The following is an 18408-nucleotide window of genomic DNA, read 5'->3' as shown; positions in this document are numbered from 1 at the left end:
AAAAACTCTCCCATTAAGGGATTTTCGGCTTATTTATTCCTTCTGTCCTTCCCCTGTAGCTTCTCTCCCCTACAGTGTAACAGTTACTATATATATATATATATACAGGGCAATTGGTTAACCCCTTATCTGCCTCTGAACTGTCTATAAGCAGCGCCCTCTGAGCAGCTTATTATCAGGGGCTTTTCAGTGGACTGGTGATTACATTTATTAGTTCTTCTGGATCAGGAAGTGCTAATGTGGCTTCATATCCTTGTTTAGTGCCAGAAATGACAGAACCCATAGATATATAATCCGTTTACCCTGTATTCCCCACGTACACCCCCGGCGCTGTGGGATATAGCGGGTCAGTAATAACGGGGACACGGAGGCGCATATATAAATAATATATTTAAGCTTTCCCTTTAGAAACAAACAGATAATGAGCGATTACAGTGACTATATAGGTTCCCGTGGCGATGGTGTATCGGGCGTCATTCCACCGGGGGGCGCCCCCTGCCCTGTAGCCTCGGTGCCCGCGCCCAGTACTGCGCCCGGAAACTGACTCGGTCCTTAGAGAAATCGCCATGAAATTCTATTTCCGCCCGACTCCCCGCCGACTCCCAGTAGAACAAGTGGTTCCCATGGAATCCCGTGGATTTGAGCGATTTCATGTCCCGAATCTGAGGGGGAAAAGCAAATAATAAGGAACCGATTTCTGCCTGATTTTTAGTTGGACGCAGGGTCGGACTGGGGGGGCGCAGGGTCGGACTGGGGGGGCGCAGGGTCGGACTGGGGGGGCGCAGGGTCGGACTGGGGGGCGCAGGGTCGGATTGGGGGGCTCAGGGTCGAACTGGGGGGGCGCAGGGTCGGACTGGGGGGCGCAGGGTCCGACTGGGGGGGCGCAGGGTCGGACTGGGGGGGCGCAGGGTCCGACTGGGGGGGCGCAGGGTCGGACTGGGGGGGCGCAGGGTCGGACTGGGGGGCGCAGGGTCGGATTGGGGGGCGCAGGGTCGGACTGGGGGGCACAGGGTCAGATTGGGGGAGGTGCAGGGTCGGACTGGGGGGTGCAGGGCCCGGGGTTGGACTGGGGGAGGTGCAGGGTCGGACTGGGGGGCGCAGGGTCAGATTGGGGGAGGTGCAGGGTCGGACTGGGGGGCACAGGGTCGGATTGGGGGAGGTGCAGGGTCGGACTGGGGGGCGCAGGGTCAGATTGGGGGAGGTGCAGGGTCGGACTGGGGGGCACAGGGTCGGATTGGGGGAGGTGCAGGGTCAGACTGGGGGCGCAGGGTCGGATTGGGGGGCGCAGGGTCGGACTGGGGGGCACAGGGTCAGATTGGGGGAGGTGCAGGGTCGGACTGGGGGGTGCAGGGCCCGGGGTTGGACTGGGGGAGGTGCAGGGTCGGACTGGGGGGCGCAGGGTCAGATTGGGGGAGGTGCAGGGTCGGACTGGGGGGCGCAGGGTCGGATTGGGGGCGCAGGGTCGGACTGGGGGGCACAGGGTCAGATTGGGGGAGGTGCAGGGTCGGACTGGGGGAGGTGCAGGGTCGGACTGGGGGGCGCAGGGTCAGATTGGGGGAGGTGCAGGGTCGGACTGGGGGGCACAGGGTCGGATTGGGGGAGGTGCAGGGTCGGACTGGGGGGCGCAGGGTCAGATTGGGGGAGGTGCAGGGTCGGACTGGGGGGCACAGGGTCGGATTGGGGGAGGTGCAGGGTCGGACTGGGGGGCACAGGGTCGGATTGGGGGAGGTGCAGGGTCGGACTGGGGGGCGCAGGGTCAGATTGGGGAGGTGCAGGGTCGGACTGGGGGGCACAGGGTCGGATTGGGGGAGGTGCAGGGTCGGACTGGGGGGCGCAGGGTCGGATTGGGGGGCGCAGGGTCGGACTGGGGGGCACAGGGTCAGATTGGGGGAGGTGCAGGGTCGGACTGGGGGGTGCAGGGCCCGGGGTTGGACTGGGGGAGGTGCAGGGTCGGACTGGGGGGCGCAGGGTCAGATTGGGGGAGGTGCAGGGTCGGACTGGGGGGCACAGGGTCGGATTGGGGGAGGTGCAGGGTCGGACTGGGGGGCGCAGGGTCAGATTGGGGGAGGTGCAGGGTCGGACTGGGGGGCACAGGGTCGGATTGGGGGAGGTGCAGGGTCGGACTGGGGGGCGCAGGGTCGGATTGGGGGGCGCAGGGTCGGACTGGGGGGCACAGGGTCAGATTGGGGGAGGTGCAGGGTCGGACTGGGGGGTGCAGGGCCCGGGGTTGGACTGGGGGAGGTGCAGGGTCGGACTGGGGGGCGCAGGGTCAGATTGGGGGAGGTGCAGGGTCGGACTGGGGGGCACAGGGTCGGATTGGGGGAGGTGCAGGGTCGGACTGGGGGGCGCAGGGTCAGATTGGGGGAGGTGCAGGGTCGGACTGGGGGGCACAGGGTCGGATTGGGGGAGGTGCAGGGTCGGACTGGGGGGCGCAGGGTCGGATTGGGGGGCGCAGGGTCGGACTGGGGGGCACAGGGTCAGATTGGGGGAGGTGCAGGGTCGGACTGGGGGGTGCAGGGCCCGGGGTTGGACTGGGGGAGGTGCAGGGTCGGACTGGGGGGCGCAGGGTCAGATTGGGGGAGGTGCAGGGTCGGACTGGGGGGCACAGGGTCGGATTGGGGGAGGTGCAGGGTCGGACTGGGGGGCACAGGGTCGGATTGGGGGAGGTGCAGGGTCGGACTGGGGGGCACAGGGCCCAGGGTCAGATTGGGGGAGGTGCAGGGTTGGATTGGGGGAGGTGCAGGGTTGGACTGGGGGGTGCAGGGTCGGACTGGGGGCGCTGGGCCCAGGGTCGGATTGGGGGAGGTGCAGGGTTGGACTGGGGGTGCAGGGTCGGACTGGGGGCGCTGGGCCCAGGGTCGGATTGGGGGAGGTGCAGGGTTGGACTGGGGGGTGCAGGGTCGGACTGGGGGCGCAGGGCCCAGGGTCGGATTGGGGGAGGTGCAGGGTTGGACTGGGGGGTGCAGGGTCGGACTGGGGGCGCAGGGCCCAGGGTCGGATTGGGGGAGGTGCAGGGTTGGACTGGGGGGTGCAGGACCCAGGGTCAGATTGGGGGAGGTGCAGGGTTGGACTGGGGGCGCTGGGCCCAGGGTCGGATTGGGGGAGGTGCAGGGTTGGACTGGGGGGTGCAGGGTCGGACTGGGGGCGCAGGGCCCAGGGTCGGATTGGGGAGGTGCAGGGTTGGACTGGGGGGTGCAGGGCCCAGGGTCAGATTGGGGGAGGTGCAGGGATGGACTGGGGGCGCAGGGCACAGGGTCAGACTGGGGGAGGTGCAGGGTTGGACTGGGGGGTGCAGGGTTGGACTGGGGGGTGCAGGGTTGGACTGGGGGGTGCAGGGTTGGACTGGGGGGTGCAGGGCCCAGGGTCAGACTGGGGGAGGTGCAGGGTTGGACTGGGGGGTGCAGGGCCCAGGGTCAGATTGGGGGAGGTGCAGGGATGGACTGGGGGGCGCAGGGCACAGGGTCAGACTGGGGGAGGTGCAGGGTTGGACTGGGGGGTGCAGGGTTGGACTGGGGGGTGCAGGGTTGGACTGGGGGGTGCAGGGTTGGACTGGGGGGTGCAGGGCCCAGGGTCAGACTGGGGGAGGTGCAGGGTTGGACTGGGGGGTGCAGGGTTGGACTGGGGGAGGTGCAGGGTTGGACTGGGGGGTGCAGGGCCCAGGGTCGGATTGGGGGAGGTGCAGGGTTGGACTGGGGGGTGCAGGGTTGGACTGGGGGTGCAGGGCCCAGGGTCAGACTGGGGGAGGCGCAGGGTTGGACTGGGGGGTGCAGGGTTGGACTGGGGGAGGTGCAGGGTTGGACTGGGGGGTGCAGGGCCCAGGGTCGGATTGGGGGAGGTGCAGGGTTGGACTGGGGGGCGCAGGGTCGGACTGGGGGCGCAGGGCCCAGGGTCGGATTGGGGGAGGTGCAGGGTTGGACTGGGGGGTGCAGGGCCCAGGGTCAGACTGGGGGAGGTGCAGGGTTGGACTGGGGGGTGCAGGGTTGGACTGGGGGGTGCAGGGCCCAGGGTCAGACTGGGGGGTGCAGGGTTGGACTGGGGGAGGTGCAGGCTTGGACTGGGGGGTGCAGGGCCCAGGGTCGGATTGGGGGAGGTGCAGGGTTGGACTGGGGGGCGCAGGGCCCAGGGTCGGATTGGGGGAGGTGCAGGGTTGGACTGGGGGGTGCAGGGTCGGACTGGGGGAGGTGCAGGGTTGGACTGGGGGGTGCAGGGCCCAGGGTCGGATTGGGGGAGGTGCAGGGTCAGACTGGGGGGCGCAGGGCCCAGGGTTGGACTGGGGGAGGTGCAGGGTTGGACTGGGGGAGGTGCAGGGTCGGACTGGGGGGCGCAGGGCCCAGGGTTGGACTGGGGGAGGTGCAGGGTTGGACTGGGGGGTGCAGGGTCGGACTGGGGGCGCAGGGCCCATGGTCGGATTGGGGGAGGTGCAGGGTTGGACTGGGGGTGCAGGGTCGGACTGGGCGGTGCAGGGCCCAGGGTCGGATTGGGGGAGGTGCAGGGTCAGACTGGGGGGCGCAGGGTCGGACTGGGCGGTGCAGGGCCCAGGGTCGGATTGGGGGAGGTGCAGGGTTGGACTGGGGGGTGCAGGGTCGGACTGGGCGGTGCAGGGCCCAGGGTCGGATTGGGGGAGGTGCAGGGTTGGACTGGGGGGTGCAGGGGTCGGACTGGGCGGTGCAGGGCCCAGGGTCGGATTGGGGGAGGTGCAGGGTTGGACTGGGGGGTGCAGGGTCGGACTGGGCGGTGCAGGGCCCAGGGTCGGATTGGGGGAGGTGCAGGGTCGGACTGGGCGGTGCAGGGCCCAGGGTTGGACTGGGGGAGGTGCAGGGTTGGACTGGGGGAGGTGCAGGGTCGGACTGGGGGGCGCAGGGCCCAGGGTTGGACTGGGGGAGGTGCAGGGTTGGACTGGGGGGTGCAGGGTTGGACTGGGGGGTGCAGGGCCCAGGGTCAGACTGGGGGAGGTGCAGGTTGGACTGGGGGAGGTGCAGGGTCGGACTGGGGGGCGCAGGGCCCAGGGTTGGACTGGGGGAGGTGCAGGGTTGGACTGGGGGGTGCAGGGCCCAGGGTCAGACTGGGGGAGGTGCAGGGTTGGACTGGGGCGTGCAGGGCCCAGGGTTGGACTGGGGGAGGTGCAGGGTTGGACTGGGGGAGGTGCAGGGTTGGACTGGGGGAGGTGCAGGGTTGGACAGGGGGGTGCAGGGCCCAGGGTTGGACTGGGGGGTGCAGGGCCCAGGGTCAGACTGGGGGAGGTGCAGGGTTGGACTGGGGGAGGTGCAGGGTTGGACTGGGGGGTGCAGGGCCCAGGGTCAGACTGGGGGAGGTGCAGGGTTGGACTGGGGGGTGCAGGGTTGGACTGGGGGGTGCAGGGCCCAGGGTCAGACTGGGGGGTGCAGGGTTGGACTGGGGGAGGTGCAGGGTTGGACTGGGGGGTGCAGGGCCCAGGGTCGGATTGGGGGAGGTGCAGGGTTGGACTGGGGGGTGCAGGGTCGGACTGGGGGCGCAGGGCCCAGGGTCGGATTGGGGGAGGTGCAGGGTTGGACTGGGGGGTGCAGGGTTGGACTGGGGGAGGTGCAGGGTTGGACTGGGGGGTGCAGGGCCCAGGGTCGGATTGGGGGAGGTGCAGGGTCAGACTGGGGGGCGCAGGGCCCAGGGTTGGACTGGGGGAGGTGCAGGGTTGGACTGGGGGAGGTGCAGGGTCGGACTGGGGGGCGCAGGGCCCAGGGTTGGACTGGGGGAGGTGCAGGGTTGGACTGGGGGGTGCAGGGTTGGACTGGGGGGTGCAGGGCCCAGGGTCAGACTGGGGGAGGTGCAGGGTTGGACTGGGGGAGGTGCAGGGTCGGACTGGGGGGCGCAGGGCCCAGGGTTGGACTGGGGGAGGTGCAGGGTTGGACTGGGGGAGGTGCAGGGTTGGACTGGGGGGTGCAGGGCCCAGGGTCAGACTGGGGGAGGTGCAGGGTTGGACTGGGGCGTGCAGGGCCCAGGGTTGGACTGGGGGAGGTGCAGGGTTGGACTGGGGGAGGTGCAGGGTTGGACTGGGGGAGGTGCAGGGTTGGACAGGGGGGTGCAGGGCCCAGGGTTGGACTGGGGGGTGCAGGGCCCAGGGTCAGACTGGGGGAGGTGCAGGGTTGGACTGGGGGAGGTGCAGGGTTGGACTGGGGGGTGCAGGGCCCAGGGTCAGACTGGGGGAGGTGCAGGGTTGGACTGGGGGGTGCAGGGTTGGACTGGGGGGTGCAGGGCCCAGGGTTGGACTGGGGGGTGCAGGGCCCAGGGTCAGACTGGGGGAGGTGCAGGGTTGGACTGGGGGAGGTGCAGGGTTGGACAGGGGGGTGCAGGGCCCAGGGTTGGACTGGGGAGGTGCAGGTCGGACTGGGGGAGGTGCAGGGTTGGACTGGGGGAGGTGCAGGGTTGGACAGGGGGGTGCAGGGCCCAGGGTTGGACTGGGGAAGGTGCAGGGTTGGACTGGGGGAGGTGCAGGGTTGGACTGGGGGGTGCAGGGTTGGACTGGGGGGTGCAGGGTTGGACTGGGGGGTGCAGGGTTGGACTGGGGGGTGCAGGGTTGGACTGGGGGGGCGCAGGGCCCAGGGTCAGACTGGGGGAGGTGCAGGGTTGGACTGGGGGGTGCAGGGTTGGACTGGGGGAGGTGCAGGGTCGGACTGGGGGGTGCAGGGCCCAGGGTCGGATTGGGGGAGGTGCAGGGTTGGACTGGGGGGCGCAGGGCCCAGGGTCAGATTGGGGGAGGTGCAGGGTCGGACTGGGGGCGCAGGGCCCAGGGTCGGATTGGGGGAGGTGCAGGGTTGGACTGGGGGAGGTGCAGGGTTGGACTGGGGGGTGCAGGGCCCAGGGTCGGATTGGGGGAGGTGCAGGGTTGGACTGGGGGGTGCAGGGCCCAGGGTCGGATTGGGGGAGGTGCAGGGTCAGACTGGGGGGCGCAGGGCCCAGGGTTAGACTGGGGGAGGTGCAGGGTTGGACTGGGGGAGGTGCAGGGTTGGACTGGGGGAGGTGCAGGGTCGGACTGGGGGGCGCAGGGCCCAGGGTTAGACTGGGGGAGGTGCAGGGTTGGACTGGGGGAGGTGCAGGGTCAGACTGGGGGAGGTGCAGGGTCGGACTGGGGGGCGCAGGGTTGGACTGGGGGGTGCAGGGCCCAGGGTCAGACTGGGGGAGGTGCAGGGTTGGACTGGGGGAGGTGCAGGGTTGGACTGGGGGAGGTGCAGGGTTGGACTGGGGGAGGTGCAGGGTCGGACTGGGGGGCGCAGGGCCCAGGGTTAGACTGGGGGAGGTGCAGGGTTGGACTGGGGGAGGTGCAGGGTTGGACTGGGGAGGTGCAGGGTTGGACTGGGGCGTGCAGGGCCCAGGGTTGGACTGGGGGAGGTGCAGGGTTGGACTGGGGGAGGTGCAGGGTTGGACTGGGGGGAGGTGCAGGGTCAGATTGGGGGAGGTGCAGGGTTGGACTGGGGGAGGTGCAGGGTTGGACTGGGGCGTGCAGGGCCCAGGGTTGGACTGGGGGAGGTGCAGGGTTGGACTGGGGGGTGCAGGGTTGGACTGGGGGGTGCAGGGCCCAGGGTTAGACTGGGGGAGGTGCAGGGTTGGACTGGGGGAGGTGCAGGGTTGGACTGGGAGGTGCAGGGTCGGACTGGGGGAGGTGCAGGGTTGGACTGGGAGATGCAGGGCCCAGGGTTGGACTGGGGGAGGTGCAGGGTTGGACTGGGGGAGGTGCAGGGTTGGACTGGGGGAGGTGCAGGGTTGGACAGGGGGGTGCAGGGCCCAGGGTTTGACTGGGGGAGGTGCAGGGTTGGACTGGGGGAGGTGCAGGGTTGGACTGGGGGAGGTGCAGGGTCAGATTGGGGGAGGTGCAGGGATGGACTGGGGGGTGCAGGGCCCAGGGTCAGACTGGGGGAGGTGCAGGGTTGGACTGGGGGGTGCAGGGCCCAGGGTCAGACTGGGGGAGGTGCAGGGTTGGACTGGGGGGTGCAGGGCCCAGGGTCAGACTGGGGGAGGTGCAGGGTTGGACTGGGGGAGGTGCAGGGTTGGACTGGGGGAGGTGCAGGGTTTGGACAGGGGGGTGCAGGGCCCAGGGTTGGACTGGGGGAGGTGCAGGGTTGGACTGGGGGAGGTGCAGGGTTGGACTGGGGGAGGTGCAGGGTCAGATTGGGGGAGGTGCAGGGATGGACTGGGGGGTGCAGGGCCCATGGTCAGACTGGGGGAGGTGCAGGGTTGGACTGGGGGAGGTGCAGGGTTGGACTGGGGGAGGTGCAGGGTTGGACTGGGGCGTGCAGGGCCCAGGGTTGGACTGGGGGAGGTGCAGGGTTGGACTGGGGGGTGCAGGGTTGGACTGGGGGGTGCAGGGCCCAGGGTTAGACTGGGGGAGGTGCAGGGTTGGACTGGGGGAGGTGCAGGGTTGGACTGGGGGAGGTGCAGGGTTGGACTGGGGCGTGCAGGGCCCAGGGTTGGACTGGGGGAGGTGCAGGGTTGGACTGGGGGTGCAGGGTTGGACTGGGGGGTGCAGGGCCCAGGTTAGACTGGGGGAGGTGCAGGGTTGGACTGGGGGAGGTGCAGGGTTTGACTGGGGGAGGTGCAGGGTTGGACTGGGGGAGGTGCAGGGTCGGACTGGGGGGCGCAGGGCCCAGGGTTAGACTGGGGGAGGTGCAGGGTTGGACTGGGGGAGGTGCAGGGTTGGACTGGGGAGGTGCAGGGTTGGACTGGGGCGTGCAGGGCCCAGGGTTGGACTGGGGGAGGTGCAGGGTTGGACTGGGGGAGGTGCAGGGTTGGACTGGGGAGGTGCAGGGTCAGATTGGGGGAGGTGCAGGGTTGGACTGGGGGAGGTGCAGGGTTGGACTGGGGCGTGCAGGGCCCAGGGTTGGACTGGGGGAGGTGCAGGGTTGGACTGGGGGGTGCAGGGCCCAGGGTTAGACTGGGGGAGGTGCAGGGTTGGACTGGGGGAGGTGCAGGGTTGGACTGGGGGAGGTGCAGGGTTGGACTGGGAGGTGCAGGGTCGGACTGGGGGAGGTGCAGGGTTGGACTGGGAGATGCAGGGCCCAGGGTTGGACTGGGGGAGGTGCAGGGTTGGACTGGGGGAGGTGCAGGGTTGGACTGGGGGAGGTGCAGGGTTGGACAGGGGGGTGCAGGGCCCAGGGTTGGACTGGGGGAGGTGCAGGGTTGGACTGGGGGAGGTGCAGGGTTGGACTGGGGGAGGTGCAGGGTCAGATTGGGGGAGGTGCAGGGATGGACTGGGGGGTGCAGGGATGGACTGGGGGGTGCAGGGCCCAGGGTCAGACTGGGGGAGGTGCAGGGTTGGACTGGGGGGTGCAGGGCCCAGGGTCAGACTGGGGGAGGTGCAGGGTTGGACTGGGGGGTGCAGGGCCCAGGGTCAGACTGGGGGAGGTGCAGGGTTGGACTGGGGGAGGTGCAGGGTTGGACTGGGGGAGGTGCAGGGTTGGACAGGGGGGTGCAGGGCCCAGGGTTGGACTGGGGGAGGTGCAGGGTCAGACTGGGGGAGGTGCAGGGTTGGACTGGGGGAGGTGCAGGGTCAGATTGGGGGAGGTGCAGGGATGGACTGGGGGGTGCAGGGCCCATGGTCAGACTGGGGGAGGTGCAGGGTTGGACTGGGGGAGGTGCAGGGTTGGACTGGGGGAGGTGCAGGGTTGGACTGGGGCGTGCAGGGCCCAGGGTTGGACTGGGGAGGTGCAGGGTTGGACTGGGGGGTGCAGGGTTGGACTGGGGGGTGCAGGGCCCAGGGTTAGACTGGGGGAGGTGCAGGGTTGGACTGGGGGAGGTGCAGGGTTGGACTGGGAGGTGCAGGGTTGGACTGGGGGAGGTGCAGGGTCGGACTGGGGGAGGTGCAGGGTTGGACTGGGAGATGCAGGGCCCAGGGTTGGACTGGGGGAGGTGCAGGGTTGGACTGGGGGAGGTGCAGGGTTGGACTGGGGGAGGTGCAGGGTTGGACAGGGGGGTGCAGGGCCCAGGGTTGGACTGGGGGAGGTGCAGGGTTGCACTGGGGGAGGTGCAGGGTTGGACTGGGGGAGGTGCAGGGTCAGATTGGGGGAGGTGCAGGGATGGACTGGGGGGTGCAGGGCCCAGGGTCAGACTGGGGGAGGTGCAGGGTTGGACTGGGGGGTGCAGGGCCCAGGGTCAGACTGGGGGAGGTGCAGGGTCAGATTGGGGGAGGTGCAGGGTTGGACTGGGGGGTGCAGGGTTGGACTGGGGCATGCAGGGCCCAGGGTCAGACTGGGGGAGGTGCAGGGTCGGACTGGGGGAGGTGCAGGGTTGGACTGGGAGATGCAGGGCCCAGGGTTGGACTGGGGGAGGTGCAGTGTTGGACTGGGGGAGGTGCAGGGTTGGACTGGGGGAGGTGCAGGGTTGGACTGGGGGAGGTGCAGGGTTGGACAGGGGGGTGCAGGGCCCAGGGTTGGACTGGGGGAGGTGCAGGGTCAGACTGGGGGGCGCAGGGCCCAGGGTCGGACTGGGGGGTGCAGGGTTGGACTGGGGGATGCAGGGCCCAGGGTCGGACTGGGAGGTGCAGGGTTGGACTGGGGATGCAGGGCCCAGGGTCGGATTGGGGGAGGTGCAGGGTTGGACAGGGGGGTGCAGGGCCCAGGGTTGGGACTGGGGGAGGTGCAGGGTTGGACTGGGGGAGGTGCAGGGTTGGACAGGGGGGTGCAGGGCCCAGGGTTGGACTGGGGGAGGTGCAGGGTTGGACTGGGGGAGGTGCAGGGTTGGACAGGGGGGTGCAGGGCCCAGGGTTGGACTGGGGGAGGTGCAGGGTCAGACTGGGGGATGCAGGGCCCAGGGTCGGACTGGGGGGTGCAGGGTTGGACTGGGGGATGCAGGGCCCAGGGTCGGACTGGGGGGTTCAGGGTTGGACTGGGGGATGCAGGGCCCAGGGTCGGATTGGGGGAGGTGCAGGGTTGGACTGGGGGGTGCAGGGTTGGACTGGGGGAGGTGCAGGGTTTGACTGGGGGATGCAGGGCCCAGGGTCGGACTGGGAGGTGCAGGGTTGGACTGGGGGATGCAGGGCCCAGGGTCGGACTGGGGGGTGCAGGGTAGGACTGGGGGATGCAGGGCCCAGGGTCGGACTGGGGGGTGCAGGGTTGGACTGGGGGATGCAGGGCCCAGGGTCGGACTGGGGGGTGCAGGGTTGGACTGGGGGATGCAGGGCCCAGGGTCGGATTGGGGGAGGTGCAGGGTCGGACTGGGGGGTGCAGGGTTGGACTGGGGGATGCAGGGCCCAGGGTCGGACTGGGGGGTGCAGGGTTGGACTGGGGGATGCAGGGCCCAGGGTCGGACTGGGGGGTGCAGGGTTGGACTGGGGGATGCAGGGCCCAGGGTTGGACTGGGGGTGCAGGGTTGGACTGGGGGATGCAGGGCCCAGGGTCGGACTGGGGGGTGCAGGGTTGGACTGGGGGATGCAGGGCCCAGGGTTGGACTGGGGGGTGCAGGGTTGGACTGGGGGATGCAGGGCCCAGGGTTGGACTGGGGGAGGTGCAGGGTTGGACTGGGAGATGCAGGGCCCAGGGTCTGGGCCGGCAGTGAATCAGCCCCCCGGTCACCCACCAGAATAGAACTTGGGTGCGTATGGTTGCTCATGGGTTCCAGGTCCATGTACAAAGCATGAATAGCAATGTAATACTGGGGGGCCACGTCAATGAAGACTCTACAAGCTGGGGATCCCCCCTCCATCCAGGGCTGCACGGGATTCCGGATTTCTCCCCCCATTCCATAAAGCTGGATATCGCATGCTGGAAAGATCAATAGACATCAATAGAATAGCACCCCTGCTGCGGTAACCCATAGCAACCAATCAGCAGGCAGCATTTACTGGTCACCTGTTTAAAAGGAAACAGGTTGCTATGGGTTACTGCTCCTGGGGGCAAACTTAGCGCCTTTTATTACATATGTAATACTCTACCTTGGGAGTAGTTTTGGGCGGCCGGTTTGCTCCAGTACTCCAGTACCACCCCATTGCCGTCTATAGCCTGGCGCTGTCTCACAGAGAGAGTGTTCGACCGAGACAGCAGGGTCACCCCCGAGAGGCGAGCGCACGTCTTGCGCCACATGACCCGCCCGAAGAACAGCAGCAGCTCCCCTGTAATGTACAATAAGTATTAGGGACCCCCTATAATTCCCCAGGGGTATGCTAACTCTACAGCTACACTGTGAGTATTGTACCCCCTGTGGTTATATATAAGGATAACAGAAGACATTAAGGAGTATTTGCCAGGCTATTCATTGGCCTAGATGTTATGCTCTGTTGGGGTTGCCACTAGTGATGACATGGCAACCAAAAAAGACGGGCTGACAAAAAAAGATGAGGACGACCAAAAAGATCCAGGCGACAAAAAAAAAACGTTGGTGACAAAAAAAGACACCTGTGACCAAGAAAAACTCGGGCGACATAAAAAGACGCGGGCTACAAAAAAAACCCCACGGGCGACAAAAAAAGACGGGGTGACAAAAAAAAATGAGGACGACCAAAAAGATCCAGGCGACAAAAAAAACCCACAGGCGACAAAAAAAGACACCTGTGACCAAGAAAGACTCGGGCGACATAAAAAGACGCGGGCGACAAAAAAACCCCATGGGCGACAAAAGAAAAACCCCACGGTGACAAAAAAGACGCAGGCGACAAAAAAACCCCATGGGCGACAAAAGAAAAACCCCACGGTGACAAAAAAGACGCAGGCGACAAAAAAAGACACCTGTGACCAAGAAAGACTCGGGCGACATAAAAAGACGCGGGCGACAAAAAAACCCCATGGGCGACAAAAAAAACCCCCACAGTGACAAAAAAGACATGGGCGACAAAGACTCGGGCGACATAAAAAGACACGGGCGACAAAAAAACCCCATGGGTGACAAAAGAAAAACCCCACGGCGACAAAAAAGACGCAGGCGACAAAAAAAGACACCTGTGACCAAGAAAAACTCAGGCGACATAAAAAGAGGCGGGCGACAAATAAAACCCCATGGGCGACAAAAAAAGACGGGGTGACAAAGAAAGACGCAGGCGACAAAAAAAGACACCTGTGACCAAGAAAAACTCGGGCGACATAAAAAGACGCGGGCGACAAATAAAACCCCATGGGCGACAAAAAAAAACCCCACGGCGACAAAAAAGACATGGGCGACAAAAAAAGATACCTGTGACCAAGAAAAACTCAGGCGACATAAAAAGATGCGGGCGACAACTAAAACCCCATGGGCGACAAAAAAAAACCCCACGGCGACAAAAAAGATGCGGGCAACAAAAAAGACAGAGACGACAAAAAAGACGCGGGCAACAAAAAAAGACACGGGTGACCAAAAAAAAAAAACATGGGTGAGAAAAAAGACAGGGAGGACCAAAAAGACGCGGGTGACTAACAAATATGGGGCAACTAAAAACATATGGGCAACCAATAAAGATGCGGGCGACAAAAAAGACGCGGACCACCTTTCCTCAATCTTTTTACCCACCAGAGCAGGGGCGGGTCTGTGACATCAGGGGCGGAGCTGTGAAGTAAATGGGGGCGGGCATGACTTTGGTCGAATGCATATCGGGGTAATAGTGATCGGAGGGGGTAGAAAGGGAGCTGGGAGAAGGCTTAGGAGTCGGGTTGGGGGCAAATTTCCCAGCAGTTACAGCTCTATGCCCCACACAGGAGAGGCCTCTCTTGCATAGGGTGACCCCTCCCAGTTACGCCAGGTTACTGGGCTCTCAGGTATCTGATACCTGGTCCCTGTCACTGATCCGGCAGATGAACAATGTGCCTGTCGGCACCGCTGCAAAAACAGCAAGTCATTAACAACTGGAAGCCCCAGGCTCGGAGAGAAAAGGACTGGGCCAATGATATCAGTAGTTGCCAGCCGTATGCTAATGTATTCAAATCACCCAGTGCTAAGGAGTATAAATGTAGTTGCATTGCGCTTCCCTGCGTGGCTCTATTATACAGTACAGCTGTGTGTGTGTTTAAAGTCACTATATAATTTAGTTCCAGTCTTCATCTGTTGACAGGGACCTGGGGTGCTGTTATGCCGCTCCCCTCACAGCCAGGGGCGGGGCTTCAACAGCACTAGGATGGAGGGCCCCCTGAGCAAGATACATACAGTGAATGTAAAGAATTGTCAGGTACACACCGGCTGTGCAGTTGAGAGTGCTGGACAACACTCGGACTATAATCACCTCCCCCAGGGGGCGCCCAATGGTGAACATACAGTCTCTCTCATTGAGCCCCGTGGTACTCAGCACTCCTGTAGCGTTGAGGAACAGCTGCCCGCAGATACCTGAAAGAGGAAAGGGGATCGGACGTTAGGGATTTGCCCCTTGCTGCTTTAACTGCCCCTACTCCTCTGGGAAGGTTCCCACTAGATGGTGGAACAGTGTTGCTGGGAGTTGCTCCCATTCAGCCACAAGAGCATTAGTCAGGTTGGGCAGTGATGTTGGGGATCAGGCTCACAGTCGGGGTTCCATCCCACAGGGGGTCAGTTGGGTTGCCCCTCCCCTACCTGCTATAACTGCCCCTACCTTTCTGAGAAGGTTCCCACTAGATGGTGGAACAGTGTTGCTGGGAGTTGCTCCCATTCAGCCACAAGAGCATTAGTCAGGTTGGGCAGTGATGTTGGGGATCAGGCTCACAGTCGGGGTTCCATCCCACAGGGGTCAGTTGGGTTGGGCTCAGGGCTCAGTCAGGGAAGGTTCCCACTAGATGGTGGAACAGTGTTGCTGGGAGTTGCTCCCATTCAGCCACAAGAGCATTAGTCAGGTTGGGCAGTGATGTTGGGGATCAGGCTCACAGTCGGGGTTCCATCCCACAGGGGGCAGTTGGGTTGGGCTCAGGGCTCAGTCAGGTTCTTCCCATCTCAGCAAACCCATTCTGTAGGACCCGGCTCTGTACATGGGGGGACATTATTGTGCTGAAACAGGAAAGGGCCCCCCAAACTGTTCCACAAAGCACCAGGAATGTCATTGTACCCTGTAGCCTTATGGTTTCACCGGAACAAGGGCCCAAACCATGAGAACAGACAATTCCAGACTTCTCCATCACATCAAGATGGTAAAATTCCATGGCGGTGCCTTTAACCCACTCCAGCTGACACTCGGCATTGCCCATGGTGATGGGTAGGTTTGCCCCCCACGCTCCCTACCAATTGTTCTTGTGCTGCCATTGCTTCCAGAGACAGCAATGAGTGATCCACCTTAAGACATGGTGTCTAGATACTTCTGGCTAAATCATGTTTCCAGATACTTTTGGATTATTACTGAAGGATGGGGGGTAATCTCTATATATTTGTTGGGGGTTCTGATGAAGGACATAACCACTACTGCCATATTGGGCTCGGAATAAGGAACATAACTGGTACTACCATCTTCTTCCTCAGCTTTGCCTGGTTCTCTACGTCGATTGTACTCAAGGTTGTGTTCCCGAGGGGTTACAGCAGATCTCCACTGTGGCCTCAAGATGGCGTCGCTGGGCGGCAGCTGGGTGACCAGAGCTGTACTTGCCAAGGCAGCCTGCGGAGTGGTCGTTTCAGGCCTACATGTCTGGGCTGAGCATCCGCGAATAGTGATGGGTTTGGGGGCATTCCCACAGAAGGTGGGGCTCACCGGCTGTCGGGTTTTTAGGTTGGTGCAAACATCTTGACGGCTTTGGATACCGTTCCCACAGGTGACCGAGCACTAACCAAAATAAATAAAAGAGTGAAGAGATGCAACAACTCCAGGAATGCAGCAGAATTTTGCCCTACCTGAGTCCAGGCGCTGACTTCCCATGAGTAGAAGCAGTTATTGACAATGCAAGGGATGAGAGATGGTGGCTTCTCTTGAAGGACACAAGAGTCCAGGTCCATCTCCTTCTCTGCCCCTTCTACTGTCTGCACACACACTACTCTCTGCTTGGAGATGCCATATCCACAGGCTGCTGAGCATGGAGTTGCCTCTGCTACCTTCCACCTGAGGAGAATGGGGGGGTCAACCATTTGTTGGTACTCACTAGACATACTCAGCAATATGCATTGAATGGTCCCCATGTTGTTTAGAGATCAGGTGAGTTCCAACCACTCTTCGGTGAAAATTTCAAGGTACAAACCTGGGTGGGCAAAGCTGCTGGTTGCAGGGTTCCTGTCCTTCTGGATGAGGCAAGTGTTGGCATTCTAGATCGGATACAATCTGCTCCTCACTCTCTCCTTTTTGGGGATACCTGGAGCAGTAGAGGACTCTCTGCAAGATGCCCCCGCCGCAGCTCACACTGCAAGATCCTGTTTTATAGCGCCACCTGGAAACAGTCAATGAGAGATATTTGATGAGTCAATGAGACAATGAGAGATGTTTGATGAGTCAATGAGACAATGAGAGATGTTTAATGAGTCAATGAGACAATGAGAGATGTTTAATGAGTCAATGAGACAATGAGAGATGTTTAATGAGTCAATGAGACAATGAGAGATGTTTAATGAGTCAATGAGAGATGTTTAATGAGTCAATGAGACAGTGAGAGATGTTTAATGAGTCAATGAGACATGTTTAATGAGTCAATAAGACAATGAGAGATGTTTAATGAGTCAATGAGACAGTGAGAGATGTTTAATGAGTCAATGAGAGATGTTTAATGGGTCAATGAGACAATGAGAGATGCTTAATGAGTCAATGAGACAATGAGAGATGTTTAATGAGTCTATGAGATGATGAGAGATGTTTAATGAGTCAATGAGAGATGTTTAATGAGTCAATGAGAGATGTTTAATGAGTCAGTAAGACAATGAGAGATGTTTAATGAGTCAATGAGACAATGAGAGATGTTTAATGAGTCAATGAGACAGTGAGAGATGTTTAATGAGTCAATGAGAGATGTTTAATGAGTCAATGAGAGATGTTTAATGAGTCAATGAGACAATGAGAGATGTTTAATGAGTCAATAAGACAATGAGAGATGTTTAATGAGTCAATGAGACAATGAGAGGTGTTTAATGAGTCAATGAGACAGTGAGAGATGTTTAATGAGTCAATGAGAGATGTTTAATGAGTCAATGAGACAATGAGAGATGCTTAATGAGTCAATGAGACAATGAGAGATGTTTAATGAGAATGGGGCTCATTTATTAACACTGGGCAAATTTGCCCATGGCAGTGACTCATAGCAACCAATCAGTGATTGCCTTTTTTCATCCAGCTGCATGTAGAACAATGAATGCAACAATTTGATTGGTTGCCATAGGTTACTGGCCATGGGCAAATTTGCCCGGTGTTGATAAATGACCCATAATGAGAGATGCTTAATGAGTCAATGAGGCACTGAGAGCTGTTTAACGAGTCAATGAGACAATGAGAGATGTTTACTGTTTTGCCCAAATAGCTGGTAAATACTTTAGGTAAGTGATCACCAACCAGTGGCTCAGAAGCAACATGTTGCTCACCAACCCATTGGATATTGCTCAAGTGGCCTCAATGCTTATTTTTGAATTGTTGGGTTGGAGGTAAGTTTTGGTGGCACCCCCAGGAACATGCTCCCCAACTCTTACCGGACTGGGCAGGGTTCCATCCCACAAGGTTTGCTGGCACGGGGACGAGGGATTCGGCTGCACTTGGAGTGAGGAAGGGAATAGGAGATATTTCCATCTCTCCTAACACAGATCACAGCGAGTGGAATCGTTGCTCCTCCACAGGTCACGGGACATGGACCGAGCTCCTTCACTTCCCACCTAGAGATTGTGAAAAAATGAGCTCATTTCCAGACAAATGGACCCCTTTCAAAATATATTTATATAGCAAACGCCCCAAAACTGAGAAGGTAATTACAGCGGTGGGCACGTTCCAAGGTTGCAGACGTTTGGCCGTGGTTCTGGCTTCAGAGTTTGGTTGCAGTTCTCCTCCGCGGTTTCAGTCTTGGTGTAGAAATCCACACAGATGTAGCTAAGCTCAGATATTCCTGGAAAAAATAGTATAATAATATATATAATATCTATATAATATGGCCATAAAGAGGTTACACCAGAGAGGAGAGGGATGTCCACCTGTTCCACAGCTCACTGAGCATGGTCCGACCCGTGGGCTCCACACGTAGACTTCTGTATGTTTCTCAGCAGTTTCTTCACGAGAGGAACGTTCACTCAACCTCAATGAAGAGTCCATCTGCTATACAGGCAACATTGTAGGTCATCCTTGTCTATTGGTCCACTGGATGTTATTGACCACAAATTGTTGGATACTCACCATGTCCCAGCCGACAGGACACACACTGACTACGCATTCCACCTGAGTCGTTGGCTTTTCTTGACCTAAACAGTTTGATTCTTCCACCGCAACTTCCAATCCAGCATGAGACTGAACACAGGAGACATTTCTCAAAGCCAGACCTGAGCCACACACCACCGGGCAGAGACCAGCCTCCGACGCTTCCCATCTACGCACAAAATTACCTCATTATAGTGTAAATAGCTTTGCTTTATTGT

The 18408-nt window shown here is 61.4% G+C and overlaps 1 protein-coding gene across 3 annotated transcripts in view; it reads right to left on the bottom strand.

Annotated features, from left to right (window-relative positions):
• Nucleotides 1-371: 371 nt before the first annotated feature.
• The window catches only part of adamts13 (ADAM metallopeptidase with thrombospondin type 1 motif 13), a 28741-nt gene continuing 10704 nt past the window's right edge, over nucleotides 372-18408 (bottom strand). The window contains exons 22-32 of one of the 3 annotated variants that reach the window (XM_031891562.1): nucleotides 18170-18359; nucleotides 17971-18091; nucleotides 17756-17885; nucleotides 17479-17658; nucleotides 16050-16235; nucleotides 15709-15913; nucleotides 15319-15640; nucleotides 14101-14247; nucleotides 11894-12070; nucleotides 11539-11723; nucleotides 372-662 (exon numbers count right to left, since the gene is read on the bottom strand). In XM_031891562.1, coding sequence (XP_031747422.1) covers nucleotides 474-662; nucleotides 11539-11723; nucleotides 11894-12070; nucleotides 14101-14247; nucleotides 15319-15640; nucleotides 15709-15913; nucleotides 16050-16235; nucleotides 17479-17658; nucleotides 17756-17885; nucleotides 17971-18091; nucleotides 18170-18359 — 2032 coding nt within the window. In that variant the 3' untranslated portion in view covers nucleotides 372-473. The remainder of the gene's footprint in view (nucleotides 663-11538; nucleotides 11724-11893; nucleotides 12071-14100; nucleotides 14248-15318; nucleotides 15641-15708; nucleotides 15914-16049; nucleotides 16236-17478; nucleotides 17659-17755; nucleotides 17886-17970; nucleotides 18092-18169; nucleotides 18360-18408) is intronic. The other 2 variants (XM_031891564.1, XM_031891563.1) reach the window with 2 other exon arrangements.

This window comes from Xenopus tropicalis, chromosome 8 (genome assembly GCF_000004195.4).
Source record: "Xenopus tropicalis strain Nigerian chromosome 8, UCB_Xtro_10.0, whole genome shotgun sequence".
Classification (NCBI taxonomy): domain Eukaryota; kingdom Metazoa; phylum Chordata; class Amphibia; order Anura; family Pipidae; genus Xenopus; species Xenopus tropicalis.
Note: the sequence above shows the minus strand (reverse complement) of the source record. Positions and strands in the feature narration are given on the sequence as shown.